This window comes from Ruditapes philippinarum, unplaced genomic scaffold (assembly GCF_026571515.1).
Source record: "Ruditapes philippinarum isolate M1 unplaced genomic scaffold, ASM2657151v2 ctg361_1_1_1_1, whole genome shotgun sequence".
NCBI classification, from domain to species: Eukaryota; Metazoa; Mollusca; class Bivalvia; order Venerida; family Veneridae; genus Ruditapes; species Ruditapes philippinarum.
The window spans coordinates 189,954-208,797 of NW_026864641.1; the positions used below are offsets into that span (position 1 = coordinate 189,954).

The following is an 18,844-nucleotide window of genomic DNA, read 5'->3' on the forward strand; positions in this document are numbered from 1 at the left end:
TCCAACATACCTAAAAATGAGATATTATCAAGGAAAATGCCGCTTTTACCATAAAACAAACACAACAGATTAAATGATTAAGTATTAACACACGCTCATTTAGTAATACGTACGTGATCATTTAGGTCCCTAAAATACAATTTTAGAAGTGCATTATATCAATACAAGAAAATAATTGTTTTTAACATTTTTCCCTCAACTTTACTCTTAAAAATTCATCCGATATATTTAAGTTACATTATTACTTAGTAAAAATTAATGTCTTACTAGTCCGGCAGAATTTGGGCAAAACCTTACAAAAAACAAAGATAAATAAATAGGATTTTGTATCGCATACAAATATTTACAAATGAACAGGATAATTACGGTTTATTTAAAGCAAGAGTGGAAACATATTTAAGTTTTGCAAACAGTTCAAATGAGAAAAAAAGAGGAAAGAACATTCTCTCATATGGCTATGCATTGTTCTTATTATAATTTTATTTGAGCCGCGCCATGACAAAACCAACATAGTGCGTTTGCGACCAGCTGTTCGCTATCAGTATCTCTATCTGTAATAGGGTTTGTAAGCGAACAGCATGGATCCTGATCAGACTGCGCAGATGCGCAGGCTGGTCTGGATCATACTCTCCTGCGCATCGGTCGAATGTTCCACTATCAGTAACGTGAGTGTGAAGGGAGCGTATTACGTTGGTTTTGTCATGGCGCGGCTCATTTCTGTTCTGTATGTATGTACGTATAGATGAGACTATGATAAAATATAGAATAGATGTCATTGTTATTCATTTCCATACTCAATGAAATAAGTTTAGATAGCTTTCTATAGTGATATATCTTGTAAATCTTCTATTTTAAGGGATTAAAATAAGATGAAAAAATGTTTATTTATAATAAAAGTTGAGTAGGTTTGTGGTGATAGCTGTGGGCAATTGTTTGCTGCTAAGAACAGATTTATACTACACAATTTCAAATAAAATTATACATTGACAAACATGAAATACAGGATTAAATATGAAAAGGCTGACACGGATTCATTTGTACTACAAAAGTCACAGACAAGACATAAATTTGTACATAAAGTATTACTACTATTAGTAGAAACAATTCAAAGCATAGGCCTACTCTATCTGAAAGAAATTTTAAGCGAATTTTAAAAATAGTATATCATATCTTTACATTTCGTATGTCATTCCGTGGGACCTGTAGAGAGGTCTTCAAAGTTTTAAAAATGCTAATCCTTCATAAAATCCGCATAGAGTGGCATAAATCGATTTTTTATGGTAAATTGCCTACTTAAAAATGATTATTTGTAAAAGGAAGAAAAAATCACAATAGAAAATTTCTCGCTATTTTTTTTCCAGTTGACATACCAAATGAATATATTTTATTTTCTCGTACATGTCTGTGCTTTACTCACCTTTGCTTGTATGAACATATATTTGACAAAGGTTATATCTTAAGCATACCTCACCAATAAGCAGCTACGCAACTATAGATCCATAAATAAATCATGTATATAAAGTTAGTTACACATTTCTTTAATTTTACTTTCTCGAAACTCGTGCGTATCGGCAGGTTTGACACTGTACAGTGAGTAATCACTTAAAAGAACAATGTATTCTCTAGCTACATGACCTTAATGTATTACAATAAGACTTTCATCACGTCAATGTTTGTGGCTGAATACTGAATATGAATATGATGAATATGTAGATCTAATATTGTTATTCAAATAAAAGGTTATATAGGGTAGGGATCAATCATTCGGAGTTAAATGCATGAGCATTTTTTTTTCAAAATATCTTACGCAGATGCTTTATTTAATGATTTAAATGATTGATCCTTGCAATTCTTATGCAGATATATCAGAAATAACTGCAACTGCTGTCTCTATTGGCGTATTTTCTTCTGTTCCTTATTCGAAGTTGAATAAGGAAAAAAGAACAGGTTCCTTATTCCTCATTCGACTTTGACATATTTTAAAAATATTTTTATGCAGATGCTTTATGCAATGATTTTAATGAGGTATAAGGAACAGGTTCACTATTCCTTGTACGACTTGAATATTGTTTAAAAATATGTCGATGCGGATGCTTTATTCTATGATTTTGATGATTGATTTGTGCAATTTTCAACAGATTTGTGAAAGAAAGAACTGTTCTAGTTTTCTGATCAACTTTAATTTTTATTTTAAATAAATACTTATTCTGCTGTTCCTTATTAAGATTTGAGTAAGAAATCAGGAACTATAGTTCCCTATTCCTTATTCGAAAAAGGAATAAGGAACTGATTCATTATTCCTTATTTGAAAAAGGAATAAGGAATAGGGAACTAACTTTATGCACATAAAAAATCACATTTTTTTAATTTTACTTTCTCGAAACTCGTGCGTATACATCGGCAGGTTTGACACTGTACAGTGAGTAATCACTTAAAAGAACAATGCATTCTCTAGCTACATGACCTTAATGTATTACAATAAGACTTTCATCACGTCAATGTTTGTGGCTGAATATGATAGAATATGTAGATCTAATATTGTTATTCAAACAAAAGGTTATATAGGGTAGGGATCAATCAATAGAATCAATATAAAAAGAATCAATGCTTGTGAAACCCTGTCCGCCGAGGTGAAATTATTACAGTGTTTGGTATTGGTGTGATGTGATGTGATGTGATGTGATGTGGTGTGGTGTGGTGTGGTGTGATGTGGTGTGGTGTGGTGTGGTGTGGTGTGGTGTGGTGTGGTGTGGTGTGGTGTGGTGTGGTGTGGTGTGGTGTGATGTGGTGTGGTTGGTGTGGTGTGGTGTGGTTGGTGTGGTGTGGTTGGTTTGGTGTGGTATGGTATGGTGTGGTGTGGTGGTGTGGTGTGGTTGGTTTGGTGTGGTATGGTATGGTATGGTATGGTGTGGTGTGGTGTGGTGTGGTGTGGTGTGGTGTGGTATGGTGTGGTGTGGTGTGTTATGGTGTGGTGTGGTATGGTGTGGTATGGTGTGGTATGGTGTGGTGTGGTGTGGTGTGGTGTGGTATGGTATGGTGTGGTATGGTGTGGTTTGGTGTGGTTGGTGTGGTGTGGTGTGGTGTGGTGTGGTGTGGTGTGGTGTGGTGTGATGTGGTGTGGTGTGGTGTGATGTGATGTGATGTGATGTGATGTGGTGTGATGTGATGTGATGTGGTGTGATGTGGTGTGGTGTGGTGTGGTGTGGTGTGATGTGATGGCTGTACTTTATAGAATTTGAAATACACAATGTAGTTTATTGTAGCATACATTTATAGCTCCATATGATCGAAGGTAAATGAAGGTACATGTAAATGTTGACATACAGCAATCTTGATCGATCTACTTGCCCATCTACCTACCTACGTAAGGTAAGACAATATTTTACGTGTGCATCTGATAAGTAGCTTTTTTTCTGATGCCCCCGCCCCAACCCCACACACCCCTTTTTGTGCTGGCCACCGTACATTGCGGACAATTTGAAATACGCCTTTTTCCTGAAATTAATTATCTTCAATTATATTCTTCAGATTTTCACAATATATAAATACTCCCATACTTCCATTTCGACACATATCTCAACTCATTTGTTTATATTAATTTGAAGAATCTGCTAAAATGGTAGAGCTAAATAAATAAAAAAAAGTATAAAAAAATAACGTTATATTTTGACAAATAAATTATTTACAGAATCAATATGACCATCCCAAATTACACTACTTTCAATCATAATGGTGTTAAAATTCGGAAAACCACACTGCACCTAAATAGCAGTTCAATACGGTGTACATAAGCGTATTACAATGAAATTTTTAATTTAAAGTTTAAAGGCAAATTATACCTCTGATTCGAATAAAATTGTTATTTAGTAAGGGCAAACATGAATTTCATAACAGTAAAATAATGAATGGTCTTAGGGCATGTTAGCTGCTTATCATCTGAAGAAAGTACACATGTATGTGAAATTAGTTCAAATTTTGTCACAAAAGTAGTAAAATAGGAATAATTTGAAGTAGTATTTGACTTCCATACAAAATAATATAATCACTATACTTGTATTACATGTATTACATGACAAAAAGCAATTGAAGCAAAGGATGCTTCGAAGGGCCGGTGGGCAATGTTTTGAAAACCATAATTGGACGCCAGAAATACAAAAAGTTTTACGGACTAAAGATTTTGTTTGATTGTCATATAGCGACGTTTAAGCTTTACTGGTAAAGGAAGACCTCGGGTGACCTTCCGTGCATTATTTCTGGAAAGAACAAGCACCTGAGTAGTACCACCGATCTACTTTCCGTAAGCTAGCTGGATATCTTCCTCACATGAAAGAATCCAAAGTCCCTGTCGGGATTGGAACCCCAGTAGTAAGGGGCAAGTGGTTTGAAATCAACGACCTTAACCACTCATCCCACGAACTAAAGATAGTAACATAGTGGGACGTAATGGGCCTTTAACAAATTACCTGTCCTGTAACTAGCTGATACGGTACGATGTATTAAGTAATACATGTACATATAACTGCGGTTATTGATTTAACATTAACTTTTGACATTAGTCATATAAATCAATATTAATTTATAAAAATCTGGAAACAAACTGTTACTTTATAAAATGTATGTGTGAAGGTTAACGTGCACATTTGCCTACATGTCAGGTAAGTTTTACATAATTACTTCATCATTATCTTTGTTGCTTGAAAAGGTGTGGTATATATCTGTTCTGATCTGTTCTATTCATGTTCGGTTATGTTGGTGTTGTTGATGGTGGGAATTTTTTTTCTTATCTTTTTATTATTTTTTTACATCGTCATATTGAATGCCGAAGACTTTTTATAGCTGTCCATATTATAGCACAATTAAGGTATTGACTTAATCAGAAAACAAAAATCTTTGTGTTCGCCGTTCAATGTTACTCATTTACGAAGCGTGATCCATTTTATATTTCGTTTACATGTAACTTAATTTATTTTATTTTTCTTGCCATGTCATCTAATAACACGCACACATGTCTTTACATTACCAATAACTATAACTGTTGAAATAAAATCATCTTCTTGTTAACGTGTTTCTCTAAACCATGTAGGTGATCTAGTGTTCTAATATCTATTTCTATATAAATATCGACATTATGTACGTGATCTAGTTTCATTTTACAGTTTCCATCTCAATCCTTTTCTTGTTTCCATCTAAATCTTCGTGATGTAGTGTTCTTTTTCCTGTTTCCATCTAAATCTACGTGGTATATAGTGTTCATTTTCCAGTTTCTATCTAAATCCACGTGGTGTAGTGTTCCTTTTCCTGTTTCCATCTTAATCTTCGTGATACATTGTTCTTTTTCCTGTTTCCATCTAAATCTACGTGGTATAGTGTTCATTTTCCAGTTTCTATCTAAATCCACGTGATGTAGTGTTCTTTTTCCAGTTTCCATCTAAAGCCACGGGATATAGTGTTCTTTTTCCTGTTTTCACCTAAATATACGTGGTACAGTGTTCATTTTCCTGTTTCCATCTAAATCTACGTGATCTAGTGTTCATTTTCCTGTTTCCATCTAAATCGACGTGGTATAATGATAATTTTCCTGTTTCCATCTACAACTAAGTGGTTAAGTGTTCATTTTCCTGTTTCAATCTAAATCTACATGATGATCTAGCATTCATTTTCCTGTTTCCATCTAAATATACGTGATCTAGTGTACATTTTCCTTTCCGATCATGTACGTGACCTGAACTTTTCATGTACTTATTTCCGTGATTTTTGATTTATTTCCACCAATCTCGCATACATGTATCTTTAATACACACATTTACTACTGAGTACGACATAAAAAAAAGCTATTATTATTTTAATGAGATTTTGTGGTTAATCGTATTTGAAAAAAAAATCTGACAATTAATAAGTTCAACGAGGTTATAGTTCTTTTTGCGGTCGTTTACCTAAGTTTTGAAGCAGAGTATCAATATTCAAAAGTACACATGTATAGTTAAAGACTGTTAAAATCGAAAACAAATTGTTCAATCCATCTTGATGCACCCTTTTTTACTTTATTTAAAGGCACATTATGCCCCAGAAACGACTCTAGGAAGAACAAATACAAGCTTGTAACAGTAAAATTATGGTTTTAGAGCATGTTAGATGCTTATTTAAGTTACCTGAAGAAAGTACATTTGTACAGCATTTGTCATTAACATTTAATGGACTTGTATTTTGGAAGTTTTTTTCTTTCTTTTTTAACTATGTTAAAGCAATAGATTTCTTTTTATTTGTATTTTTTCAGGCACTTACAAACATGCGGCCACACATGTTTGTATTATGTGTGTACGGATATTGCATTCTAGCACGAGTTATTTGTGATACTGGAAATGTTCCAATTTATGTATACCATCAACGTTCAGTACTGTCACAAGTATTTTCTTATTTCTATGGTATGATATTATTGTAAAATATATGTGTTTATACAGTATGTAGTTTCGTAATTGATCTGCAGTTTTAATCAATAATAAAATCTTATGAGTATTATTTAAAACATAATTATTTTCATTTTGACAACATGTTTTGTTACATTGCATATTCGCTTCTTAATCGGCTACAAGTTGATATACATAGTACAGCGTTTGGAATGCATTTAAGGGCCAGGATGTGGGTTGCGTGGGTTATCTTCAGAACTTTGTCGTTTAAAGAAAGTTTAATAAAGCACTGTATAAAAAGTCAAAAAGATAACTTCAAAATCGGGTTAAATATTTATCAACAAAAATGTGTATCAACTTACTTGAATATATGTTTACATAATACATATGTCAGAAATATAATTCAAAGTTCATAATATCATTCACACATACAATATCTAAGAAAGCCTCTGGTTTATATTAAATGTGATAAAATTGCATGAACACAATTTTCTTTTAATAATATTTTTAACTTCTAACGAAATAGGATCTATGTAATTAGTAGTTCTGTTCAACTGAGTGCACTTCTATCCAAAACATGAGCCTGGAAAAAAACACATATATTTCGTATATGAAAATATTGATAATTACTGTCAGGTTTCGAATCAAAACCTAAGTAGTGAATAACTCTGTGTAAAGTCAGTCACCTTTACCATCTGTCACCTTTCCCGCAAACTTCTCACAGTGATTAATTAGCTACGCCACAGATTTATATTACAAAATAATATAAATCCGTGGCTACGCTCATTAATTAGCTACGCTCAAATGTGTAACGGAGCAAGGGGAAACACTGCGTCGGAGTCAATCGCAACTGTTCGACCCTTTCCGTCAGTCTTCGGATAAGGTTATTATAGATAATAGCCGATGACGTTCCGATTGCGTCGGAGTTTGCCTTTACATGTTTAATAATTTAAGCGGTTATTTTTTACTAGTAAACTCATTCGAAAATAAACATACCTGAAATATTAAATACAACAGTCTATTTATTTTACAGGTGTTGTGATATTGCTTACAATATTTGCATTGCTGGCTCCCGGAAACCAGATCCATCCAGACGTGGAGGACATGTTTTATTTCAAACCAAAATATGATAGAAAATAATGTTAACATTATATGCCAAACTTTTCAATCATATTGATCTTAGCTTTTGCTTGAATAAGATTAATATCTTTTTTAATATTTAATGGGTTTTAGAAATAGTTTAATTATTTGGTATTGTTAAAATCATTTAAAAAACATAGAAATGATTGTTGTCTGACAACATGTAAGTCATGTACACATTTGTAAATGATTTAAAAGGTACATAATTATTTAATCTTGCGGGAAAAGAACAACTTTCCCTATACCTTTTACAGCTTTTTATGAAATACGAAATGAAAATAAATGTATACACTGTATCTGTATTTTTATATTTATTTTTAAGCCACCTATGTCCCCGTTTATGACCTTGACCTTTGGCAGTGTGACCTCTAAGTGAATTTGCGGGAAGATCGCGTCAAAGTGCTTATCTGTAATTTGCAGGCTGTTGATAGAAGTTTGTCGGAGGGGGGGGGGGGTTGCACCCGTTGATGTGTGATATTTTGGGTTGACAGTGACCTTGACCTTTGACTTCGACAAAGTCTTACGAATAGAGTTCATCAAAGTGCATATATTTGTTTAGTTAATTAGCTGTGAATGAAAGGACTTATGTTTGATGATCAATGTTATTTTTTTATATTTGAGGGTTATGGTAACCTTAACCTTTGACACTTTAACCACAAAGTGGATATTGCTGGTAAACCACATCAATGTACTTGCATCTGCAGTTGTAACGTCTATAGGCTGTGGATGGAATGACTCTGTAAAAAGTTAATATTTGGATGACATTGACCCATTACCTCTTATTAGGACTGCGAGTATAAAGAATCATTGTGCTTTTATCTGCCTGAGTGGAAGGACTTCTGTTTTATGACACAGTTAAATTTCATATTCAGCGTTCACGATGGCTTTTTTGTTTTGACCCCATGACTTCCTAATCCGTATTGCCAGTAGAGAGCATTAATGTTCTGGTATCTGTAATCTAAAGACTCTAAACAGATATGACAATATCGGGTCAGAGTAGCCGTAGACAAGACGGTGCATTTGTTCAGTTTTTGATTTCACTGACAAATGTTTCTTTCATCCACGTATACATCACGTAACACAAACTTTTTTTTTGCTATTTTACAACGTCTTTTCGCACATTACCGGAATACTTGACCCTGTGGTGATAGTTTGATTAGTAAGGTGGTTACCCTTAACATACAACAACTCACTAATCCCAGATTAGTCCCATCTGGTTATTCTGGCGTATTTAAACCATTCATGACATTGATCGACTTTATTCTACACATTACAAATCGTCACTTGGTCTGTAGAAATAAAATTTGTTAATATAACGTTTTCGAATCTGATTATATGCTGAACAGATACAAATAAAATGATATTCATCTTCTAGATCACCTCTGTTACAAATCATATAATGTCTTTGGTTACGTTTTATTCTATTATTACCATAGCGACCTGTTTCAATTCGTAGTTGTCGAGAAGATAGGCTTAACTTAGTCAATGGTATACGAAGTTTAAGCGGAATGTTATCTAAATAGTATTCAAATTTAAAACAGTTTTTAAATAATTTATAAGTACATAAACTTGGACTAACAGACAATGTGGCAGTCCATGCCTGAACAAATTGGTCCGTTAGTCTTTGTTTGAATAACAAAGGAAACGTTTTAATATTAATACTATCAGGATTGTTCCATACATGTAAAAATCTATTATTTTCTAACAAAGATTTTACTTTAGATACCCAATTTACCTTGCCTCTTTGACAATCATTTAACATTATTTCATACATCTTTTTAACTATAATATTTTCACAGTTTACAATTATTAGCCAGTATTTTACAATCCTCACCATAAATAGCCATATTGCTAGTGCTTTGTTTCACACAGAGTATTGACTTACAGAATCTTAAATGAATTCTCTCAATTTCTTTACTTTTGCTTAAACCCCATATCTTACGGAATGCCGTTAGGGCCATCGCCTATGAATGTGTTGATCTGAAACGCGATAGTCGATAGTACGATGGTGAAAACGCGAAATCACGAAACAACGATGGTGAAAACGCGAAAGTACGATGATGAAAACGCGATAATACGATGATGAAAACGCGACAGTACGATACTACGATGATGAAAACGCGATAAACTATCGTGTTTTCACCATCGTACTGTCGCGTTTTCATCATCGTAGTTTCGTGATTTCGCGTTTTCATCATCGTACTGTCGAGTATCGCGTTTCAGATCAAACCATTGATAGGCGATGGCCCTAACGGCATTCCGGAATGCCGTTAGGGCCATCGCCTATGAATGTGTTAATCTGAAACGCGATAGTTGATAGTACGATGATGAAAACGCGAAATCACGAAACTACGATGGTGAAAACACGATAGTACGATGATGAAAACGCGATAGTACGATGATGAAAACGCGATAGTACGATGATGAAAACACGACAGTACGATGGTGAAAACGCGATAGTACGATGATGAAAACACGACAGTACGATGATGAAAACGCGATAGTACGATGGTGAAAACGCGATAGTACGATGATGAAAACACGACAGTACGATGATGAAAACGCGATATCACGAAATTACGATGGTGAAAACGCGACAGTACGATGGTGAAAACACGATAGTTTATCGCGTTTTCATCATCGTAGTATCGTACTGTCGCGTTTTCATCATCGTACTTTCGCGTTTTCATCATCGTTCTTTCGCGTTTTCACCATCGTAGTTTCGTGATTTTGCGTTTTCACCATCGTACTATCGACTATCGCGTTTCAGATCAACACATTCATAGGCAATGGCCCTAACGGCATTCCGTAATATCTCGCTCGCATAATTTAACACAGAGCCAACAACTGCATCAAATAATTGACAAAGGGTGCTTGGCTTTAATGGCATGGCTTTGGTATTAGCAAGCAGTATATTTAATGCCTGTAAGCCTTTACCAGTCAATGTTTCCTGGTTTAGGTTAAAAGTTCCGGTATAATTAAAAACTGTGCCGAGGTAATTAAAGTAAGAAGCAACTTCTATATGCATATTGTTATAAGTCCATTTTCATCAGGCCCACGTTTTCTAAAAACAACAATTTTACTTTTATCCGGATTTACTTCTAATCTCCAAATACTGCAATATGTGAATAATAAATAAAGATTCTTTTGTAAGTCAGAAGTATGTAAGTCGAAAGTATGCCTTAAAAATGGCGTTGTCCATATAGTCAACATGTGAACTGGCAAATCAACCTTTCCCATTAAAATGACTCTATTATTTCAAGTTAATTTGTTAAAAATTACTTCAAACATTTTTTTCCGAATAAAAATCAACAATTTCACGGCTAACTGTGTTTTAACCCTTATGTATAGACTCAATCAAACCGAGTCTGCAATTCTTTTGTTATTTTGTTGTGATTAATGCTTCCGAGGGATCACTTTGTTTCCAGATTTTTATACTTCACAACAGCAGGTGTCAAGTGACGTGTGGCAGCTGTAAAATGTTGCCACGTACTTCATATCAGTGTTGTTATATTTTTCTGGTCCTTCTGGATCATTGATGCCAGTACTATTAAGTGTTGAGAATTGAGTAACGCTCAAACCGATGCTAGGGGGCGTGAGGGATGTTGCACATATTCATTATCTCTCATGCCCTCATGTACAGACTCAATCAAACCGAGTCTTCAATTCTTTTGTTATTTTGTTGTTATTAATGCTTCCGAGGGATCACTTTGTTTCCAGATTTTGTTATTTCTTCTAATGCTTATCTGTAAAAATCGGTTTGATTGCATGGCTAAAATAGCTTCCTCGGGGAAATCCAAAGAAGGCGAAACATACACGGTGATCATCAGATCTACATTGAATAAATTAGTAAATACGAATTTTAGATGGATTGGTGTTCACACAACGTTCCTTAAAACAAGCAAGTCTAGACCACTTGCGAATATCCGTTAAATCTGCATGATTTTCTTGCAATTTTATGGCTGAAAATTATGAAACAATTTGTCTGATCCTGGAACACTGATATTTACACATAACTCGTGTCACTGACAGCCAACAAATTGACCAATCAAACATTATATCAATTAGAAAATTGGCAAAAAATATATCAAACACCAAAACAATAATAAATGGGTCAAATTTTAAATTAAGCTTCCCAGACAAGATTTTTTCTTTATATTTCTTGTATTATATTAGGTCCAAATGTATTAAGACCAGCTACAAATTCTGACAGATTTAATTGTTTTTTTAATTTATATATATATATATCATGAATTCAGCGTTGCACTCACATGTTCACGTAACTAGGTCGCCGGTTCAATCCGTGATCTAGGCAAAATTAATGTCTTCGTGACAATTGATCTCGGACATAGCGTCTAATTGTCAGTCATCTCAAACCAATATTTCAAAAATCGTGTGGGATTAAAAGTCGGCCACTGGAAATGCAGGAAGCCGGTAATCGACCCGAAAGCCAAACTATTAAAATTGGCGTAAAATCAACGAAACAAAATTAATAAATATGAATTTATATTTCATGTATAAGCTTTTATACATCCAGCTTAAGTTGAGAGAATACCTTCTTTTAAATCAGTGAAAACTTGCTGTGTACAGTCGAACCTGTGAAAAAAAGATCAGAAAAAAGAGAGATCAATTATGGCCTTATTAAACAAGTGGTCTTTATTTGTGGCTTACTCTGTTCTGTTAAATCCATAAACGGTTGTTGAAATTATTGTTTGTCACCGTGGCCGAGTAGTTAAGGTCATTGACTTCAAACAATTTGCCCCTCACCTCTGTGGGTTCGAATCCCGACAAGGACTTTGGATTCTTTCACGTGTGAGGAAGCTATCCAGCTAGCTTACGGAACGTCGGTGGTTCTACTCAGTTACCCGTTCGTGCCTGAAATAATGCAAGGGCACCTGAGGTCTTCCTCCACCAGTAAAGCTGGTATGACCTATACTTTGTCGATGTGACGTAAAAAAACCAAAAACAAGAACAAGTCACAATGTGGTTTTTATTCAGAGGTGGTGTTTAATACAGGTTTGACTGTACATTTAATTGAGTTCCTTAGCCCTCCAGCCTGCTAGCGATAAGAGTCCCTTAGCTCCCAGCCTTCTAGCGATAAGAGTTCCTTAGCCCCCAGCCTTCTAGCGATAAGAGTCCCTTAGCCCCCAGCCTGCTAGCGATAAGAGTCCCTTAGCCCCCAGCCTGCTAGCGATAAGAGTTCCTTAGCCCCCAGCCTTCTAACAATAAGAGTCCCTTAGCCCCAGCCTGCTAGCGATAAGAGTCCCTTAGCCCCCAGCCTGCTAGCGATAAGAGTTCCTTAGCCCCCAGCCTTCTAACAATAAGAGTCCCTTAGCCCCCAGCCTGCTAGCGATAAGAGTCCCTTAGCCCCCAGCCTGCTAGCGATAAGAGTCCCTTAGCCCCAGCCTGCTAGCGATAAGAGTCCCTTAGCCCCCAGCCTGCTAGCGATAAGAGTTCCTTAGCTCCCAGCCTTCTAGCGATAAGAGTCCCTTAGCTCCCAGCCTTCTAGCGATAAGAGTCCCTTAGCCCCCAGCCTCCTAGCGATAAGAGTCCCTTAGCCCCAGCCTGCTAGCGATAAGAGTCCCTTAGCCCCAGCCTGCTAGCGATAAAGAGTCCCTTAGCCCCAGCCTGCTAGCGATAAGAGTCCCTTAGCCCCCAGCCTGCTAGCGATAAGAGTTCCTTAGCTCCCAGCCTTCTAGCGATAAGAGTCCCTTAGCTCCCAGCCTTCTAGCGATAAGAGTCCCTTAGCCCCCAGCCTCCTAGCGATAAGTGTCCCTTAGCCCCAGCCTGCTAGCGATAAGAGTCCCTTAGCCCCCAGCCTGCTAGCGATAAGAGTCCCTTAGCCCCCAGCCCTGCTAGCGATCAGAGTCCCTTAGCCCCCAGCCTGCTAGCGATAAGAGTTCCTTAGCCCCCAGCCTTCTAGCAATAAGAGTCCCTTAGCCCCAGCCTGCTAGCGATAAGAGTCCCTTAGCCCCCAGCCTGCTAGCGATAAGAGTCCCTTAGCCCCCAGCCTTCTCTTAGCCCATAAGAGTCCCTTAGCCCCCAGCCTGCTAGCGATAAGAGTTTCTTCCCATGCGACTTTATAGTCCGGAGCAAAAAAACTGAACTTCTTACTTACATCTTTTGGTGCAGACTTTCAAATTTTTATTTGCAAACAATTTATGGCGTTGAAAGCATTTGTTGGGGGCATTTTTACGAACCGTTTTAACAGAATCAACAATTATATTTGTTTGAACGGGTATTTTTTTTGAAATTACATTCTTGTAACAGTGCAAATAAGTTTTTATAAAGATTTTGTAACTTAGCATATTGTGATTTTACTTTGTTTACTTTTGAAATAGTCTAACGATGTATGTCAAGTTTTAGTTTATTTGTAATTCTAGGCAATCGGAGGCCATCGGCCCAAATACACAATATAATCACCTGGTTGTTAAAAATATACAGTAGCATACTCCATAATATTGAACATTGTACAACTAGGTAGAGAATAATACATAGTAAATAGGTAATAGAAAGAGCATCGAAACACGAGGCTATTTGATTTGTAGTGGGGGCATAGCTCCCGAGTATAAATCAGATTGCCGAGAGATTTTAAGTTCTTTCTCTTTTGTATCAAAGGCAAAATTAAAAACACGTCCCTTGTTGTCACAATATGAAACCCCAGAAAACTGTATCCAATGAACGGTCATTTGAATGTGATATTTCTATCGTTATACCTTTCTTTGTCGTCACAAAAAGTTAACCCCGGAAAAAATGAGCCAATCAATGAGTATTTTCTCAAATGTGGGCAACTAATATTTACCTGCCCTCCAGTTAACACACTATGCATGTTTGTGTTAACGATTTAACTCTGACACATTCCTCAAACTATGGTACAACCATTAATGTACAACACTTAGTACGAAACACTAAAAAAACATTAGTCCATGAAAAAAATGATTGCATTGTATCTTAAATAAGAAAGCCATGGAGACTTGAGGAGATTGCGTTCCTCTGTTTGTTGGCGTTACTTAAATATTTACGGTCACCCACGGGGGACTGATACACTCTATCGGAGCTTTTAAAACATGCGTTTGGGTATGTTTAAAATTTGGTTTGTCTCATGTGTGTTTGACAAGAAGACAGAACACCAGAATTTTCACAATATCACAAATGAATCAACGACTGATCAGACTTGACACAGTCTGCACAAAGCTGTAGATGATATGTAATTTTTACACCATACTTGTTGCTGGGGAATGCGTTTAATGAATGTCGTTTTCTCTTGTTAATCTTTTTTTTCTATCATTTTTACAAATGCCTGTAACATAAATCTTTACTCAACATATACATTGAGATGATTTTACTTACAAGCTACCGTATATGCTCTATAGCACCGGCTTAATCAAAGTTAATTATTACTACATGTACATGAAAATGAAAGTTTGAACTTAGAACATCGGGATGGTGTGGCTATACATATTTATTTATCTATTTGGTTTGTTGTTGTTGTGGTTCTTCTAAAACTGTAAATTCCATTCGTATTTGGGTTGTAATAGATAGACAAATTCTCTGTTTTTACAAATGTATTCTTACGTATAATGAAATGTAGGTCATATATAAACGACATGGGTGTAAAATGTATCTCTATAAACAATGATAAAATTCCTACAATGATATCGAATTTGGTCACATATGGTTTGTCAACGTTGTTTTTTTTATTGTTTAAGATTATTTCCTGCTTTAAATAATAACACATTGTCATAAAAAAAACTGACTTCTAGGCCCAAAAAAAAGAATCGTCTCATGTGCTAGCTATTTACGAAATTTCATAACAGAACATAACAATTTTATTGTTTCCATAATCTTATGGTCGAAATTAGAAAGGGTTGTATCACTGACTGTCTCTATTATTTAATACATATGTGAATATTGTAAATAACTTTTTCGGGACATTATATCTTAAGTAGGGTTTAATCGTTTCTTAATTATTTCGTTCATGCGCCATTCGGTCTTTGGGAAATTTACAAACATATGTTTGTCATACAGGCATTCTAGAGGTGTTCCTTTTCAAAATTCAAACATTAATTTTTGCTGCCATTTTTAGTTGCATACACTAGTTTTAAAAGGGGGTATTTATACATATAGACGTTTGCATTTTAAATGGCTAAAATATAGAATATTACTTTTTTACAAAAAAAACATGATAATGAAATAAATTAAATGATAAAGTTTTGTAATTAAGACAATAATCCTCTGTCTAATTCCTCAGATTTTATACGCTTTACAGCAAAAACATCTCTCTTTAACAGAAATATGCCATTTTCTTGCCTGCCAATAAGAAATTATTGGAGACACGTGACCAAGTTCGCCTAATACCTCGACCAACTGTTTCTTAATAGCATTAATAACTAAACGAGTTGCCAGCGATTCATTACACATACGTTTATAATTCCGCACTCGCAATTATTGTCAAACAAAAGTTACAGAAAACACTGTGACTTTTGATATTTTGATAATTAGTATGGTATTGAACAGTATGGTTTTCAGGAAGTTTTCACATGCACAGTAAACATATTAAGAACAGCGTGATAACGTTACAGAAACTTTTAAAAATGAAACTAAGAATTGACTACATGGATTAGAGAGTAAATTATATTACTTCGACTGGTGTGTTTAAAATGAATTCATCAAAGTATCCGCTGGTAGCCTTCATTTTTGTTTGTTTGCTGTATCTGCTATTCACAATTTGTAAGTATTTTTTTCTCACTTTAATACGATTTTCTATGCTTGCAAAAAATGTGTTACAGTCTAATTCCAAAGAAAAGCGATTATATTCTTTTATAATTTGCGACAAAATTTAAAGTACATGTATATTGGGAGAAAATGAGAACGGAAAGTGCTTCGTTGAGAAATATATCACGCTTCCGACCTTCTTTGTTTATATAAGAGAATTCTCCAATAGTGCATTTTTCTTGATGTGTTAGAAATGGAAATTAAATTTACACACACAAATTTTATCAACGTTTTCAAAATTTATTATTCTCAAAAATTTCTGCAAACAGTAGACTTTACAACAGTTTTATTCAATCGGCTGGAATAATAATATTTTGCGATTCGGATCGGAATATCCGTCCCGAGGTGACCCGCCCATTGGGCGGTAACGAGGCTTGCTCGGCGGGTGACCGAGGGACGGATATTCCGATCCGAACCGCAAACATATGCCAGATATTTTTTCTTGCATATTCTACCATATTCCATTATATTTTAAATTCTTTATCTTTATTTTCAATGAAAATTTATATCATTACAACCGTAACTACTTTCATTCAACAGCGTATGAATTACAAAATCATTCATAACGGTAAAATGACGTCATCTTTATCGTGCCATTGTACAGCACGCGACTCATCTGGAACCCCCCATGCCAGATGAAATTTCCGGCATGGGTAAAACTAACGGAAACGCCAGTCTGATATGCAAGAACAGCCTTTAAAGAACGTTTCTATTGGAAACCCTTGAGGCGAAAACAAATTATAACTACCAAACATAATTTATAGTTCAACTATTATTTTTTCTTAATGAGTAAGAATGGAAATAAATATTAATTCTTCGTGCATTATAGTTAATAATGCACGGTTTTTCGTTCAAATATTTTGTAACAAATCACTGAGGCCTATCGGCCTTCGTGATCATATTTCTACGTATTTGAACTCAAACAGCGCATTATTCTACAACAGTGCACTCAGAATTGATAACTATTTCTTAAAAATGTACGCAATAAGTACTGTTACTAAGTCTTACTGTAGAAATGAATGTACTTAATTAGTTACGTACGCCATAAGTATTGTCACTTACTGCATTAAGTAATGTATGCAATAAATATTGTCACTAACTGCATTAAGAAATGTACGCCATAACAATTCACTAACTGTTATACAACATAAGTCTTGCATTTACTGTATTACTGAATTTACGCCATATGTATTGCATTTACTGTATTACTGAATTTACACCATACGTCTTGCATTTACTGTATTACTGAATTTACGCCATATGTATTGCATTTACTGTATTACTAAATTTACGCCATAAGTCTTGCATTTACTGTATTACCTGAATTACGCCATATGTATTGCATTTACTGTATTACTGAATTTACGCCATAAGTCTTGCATTTACTGTATTACTGATTTACACCATAAGTCTTGCATTTACTGTATTACTGAATTTACGCCACAGGGTATTGCATTTTACTGTATTACTGAATTTACGCCATATGTATTGCATTTACTGTATTACTGAGTATTGCATTTACTGTATTACTGAATTTTACGCCATATGTATTGCATTAATTGCTATTACTGAATTTACGCCATATGTATTGCATTTACTGTATTACTGAATTTACGCCATAAGTATTGCATTTACTGTATTACTGAATTTACGCCACAAGTATTGCATTTACTGTATTACTGAATTTACGCCATATGTATTGCATTTACTGTATTACTGAATTTACGCCATATGTATTGCATTTACTGTATTACTGAATTTACGCCATATGTATTGCATTTACTGTATTACTGAATTTACGCCATAAGTATTGCATTTACTGTATTACTGAATTTACGCCATAAGTCTTGCATTTACTGTATTACTGAATTTACGCCACAGGTATTGCATTTACTGTATTACTGAATTTACGCCATATGTATTGCATTTACTGTATTACTGAGTATTGCATTTACTGTATTACTGAATTTACGCCATATGTATTGCATTAATTGTATTACTGAATAAACGCCATATGTATTCCTTTAACTGTATTACTGAATTTACGGCATATGTATTGCATTTACTGTATTACTGAATTTACACCATATGTATTGCACTTACTGTATTACTGAATTTACGCCATATGTATTGCATTTACTGTATTACTGAATTTACGCCACATGTATTGCATTTACTGTATTACTGAATTTACACCATATGTATTGCATTTACTGTATTACTGAATTTACGCCATATGTACTGCATGTACTGTATTTCTGAATTTACGCCATATATATTTGCATTTACTGTATTACTGAATTTACGCCATGTATATTGCAATTACTGTATTACTGAATATACGCCATATGTATTGCACTTACTGTATTACTGAATTTACGCCACAGGTATTGCATTTACTGTATTATTGAATTTAACGCCATATGTATTGCATTTACTGTATTACTGAATTTACGCCATATGTACTGCATGTACTGTATTACTGAATTTACGCCACAGGTATTGCATTTACTGTATTATTGAAT

The 18,844-nt window shown here is 34.8% G+C and overlaps 1 protein-coding gene and 1 long non-coding RNA gene across 2 annotated transcripts; both read left to right on the forward strand.

The window, feature by feature from the left end:
- The first annotated feature begins 2,707 nt into the window (after window positions 1-2,707).
- On the forward strand, window positions 2,708-3,136 carry LOC132726358 (uncharacterized). The gene has a single exon (XM_060711671.1). The coding sequence runs from the start codon at window positions 2,708-2,710 to the stop codon at window positions 3,134-3,136; it is 429 nt and encodes a 142-aa protein (XP_060567654.1).
- Window positions 3,137-4,201: 1,065 nt separating this feature from the next.
- On the forward strand, window positions 4,202-7,793 carry LOC132726362 (uncharacterized). The gene is made up of 3 exons (XR_009625181.1): window positions 4,202-4,655; window positions 6,275-6,422; window positions 7,438-7,793. It is a non-coding gene; the product is annotated as an uncharacterized LOC132726362 (long non-coding RNA).
- Window positions 7,794-18,844: the final 11,051 nt, after the last annotated feature.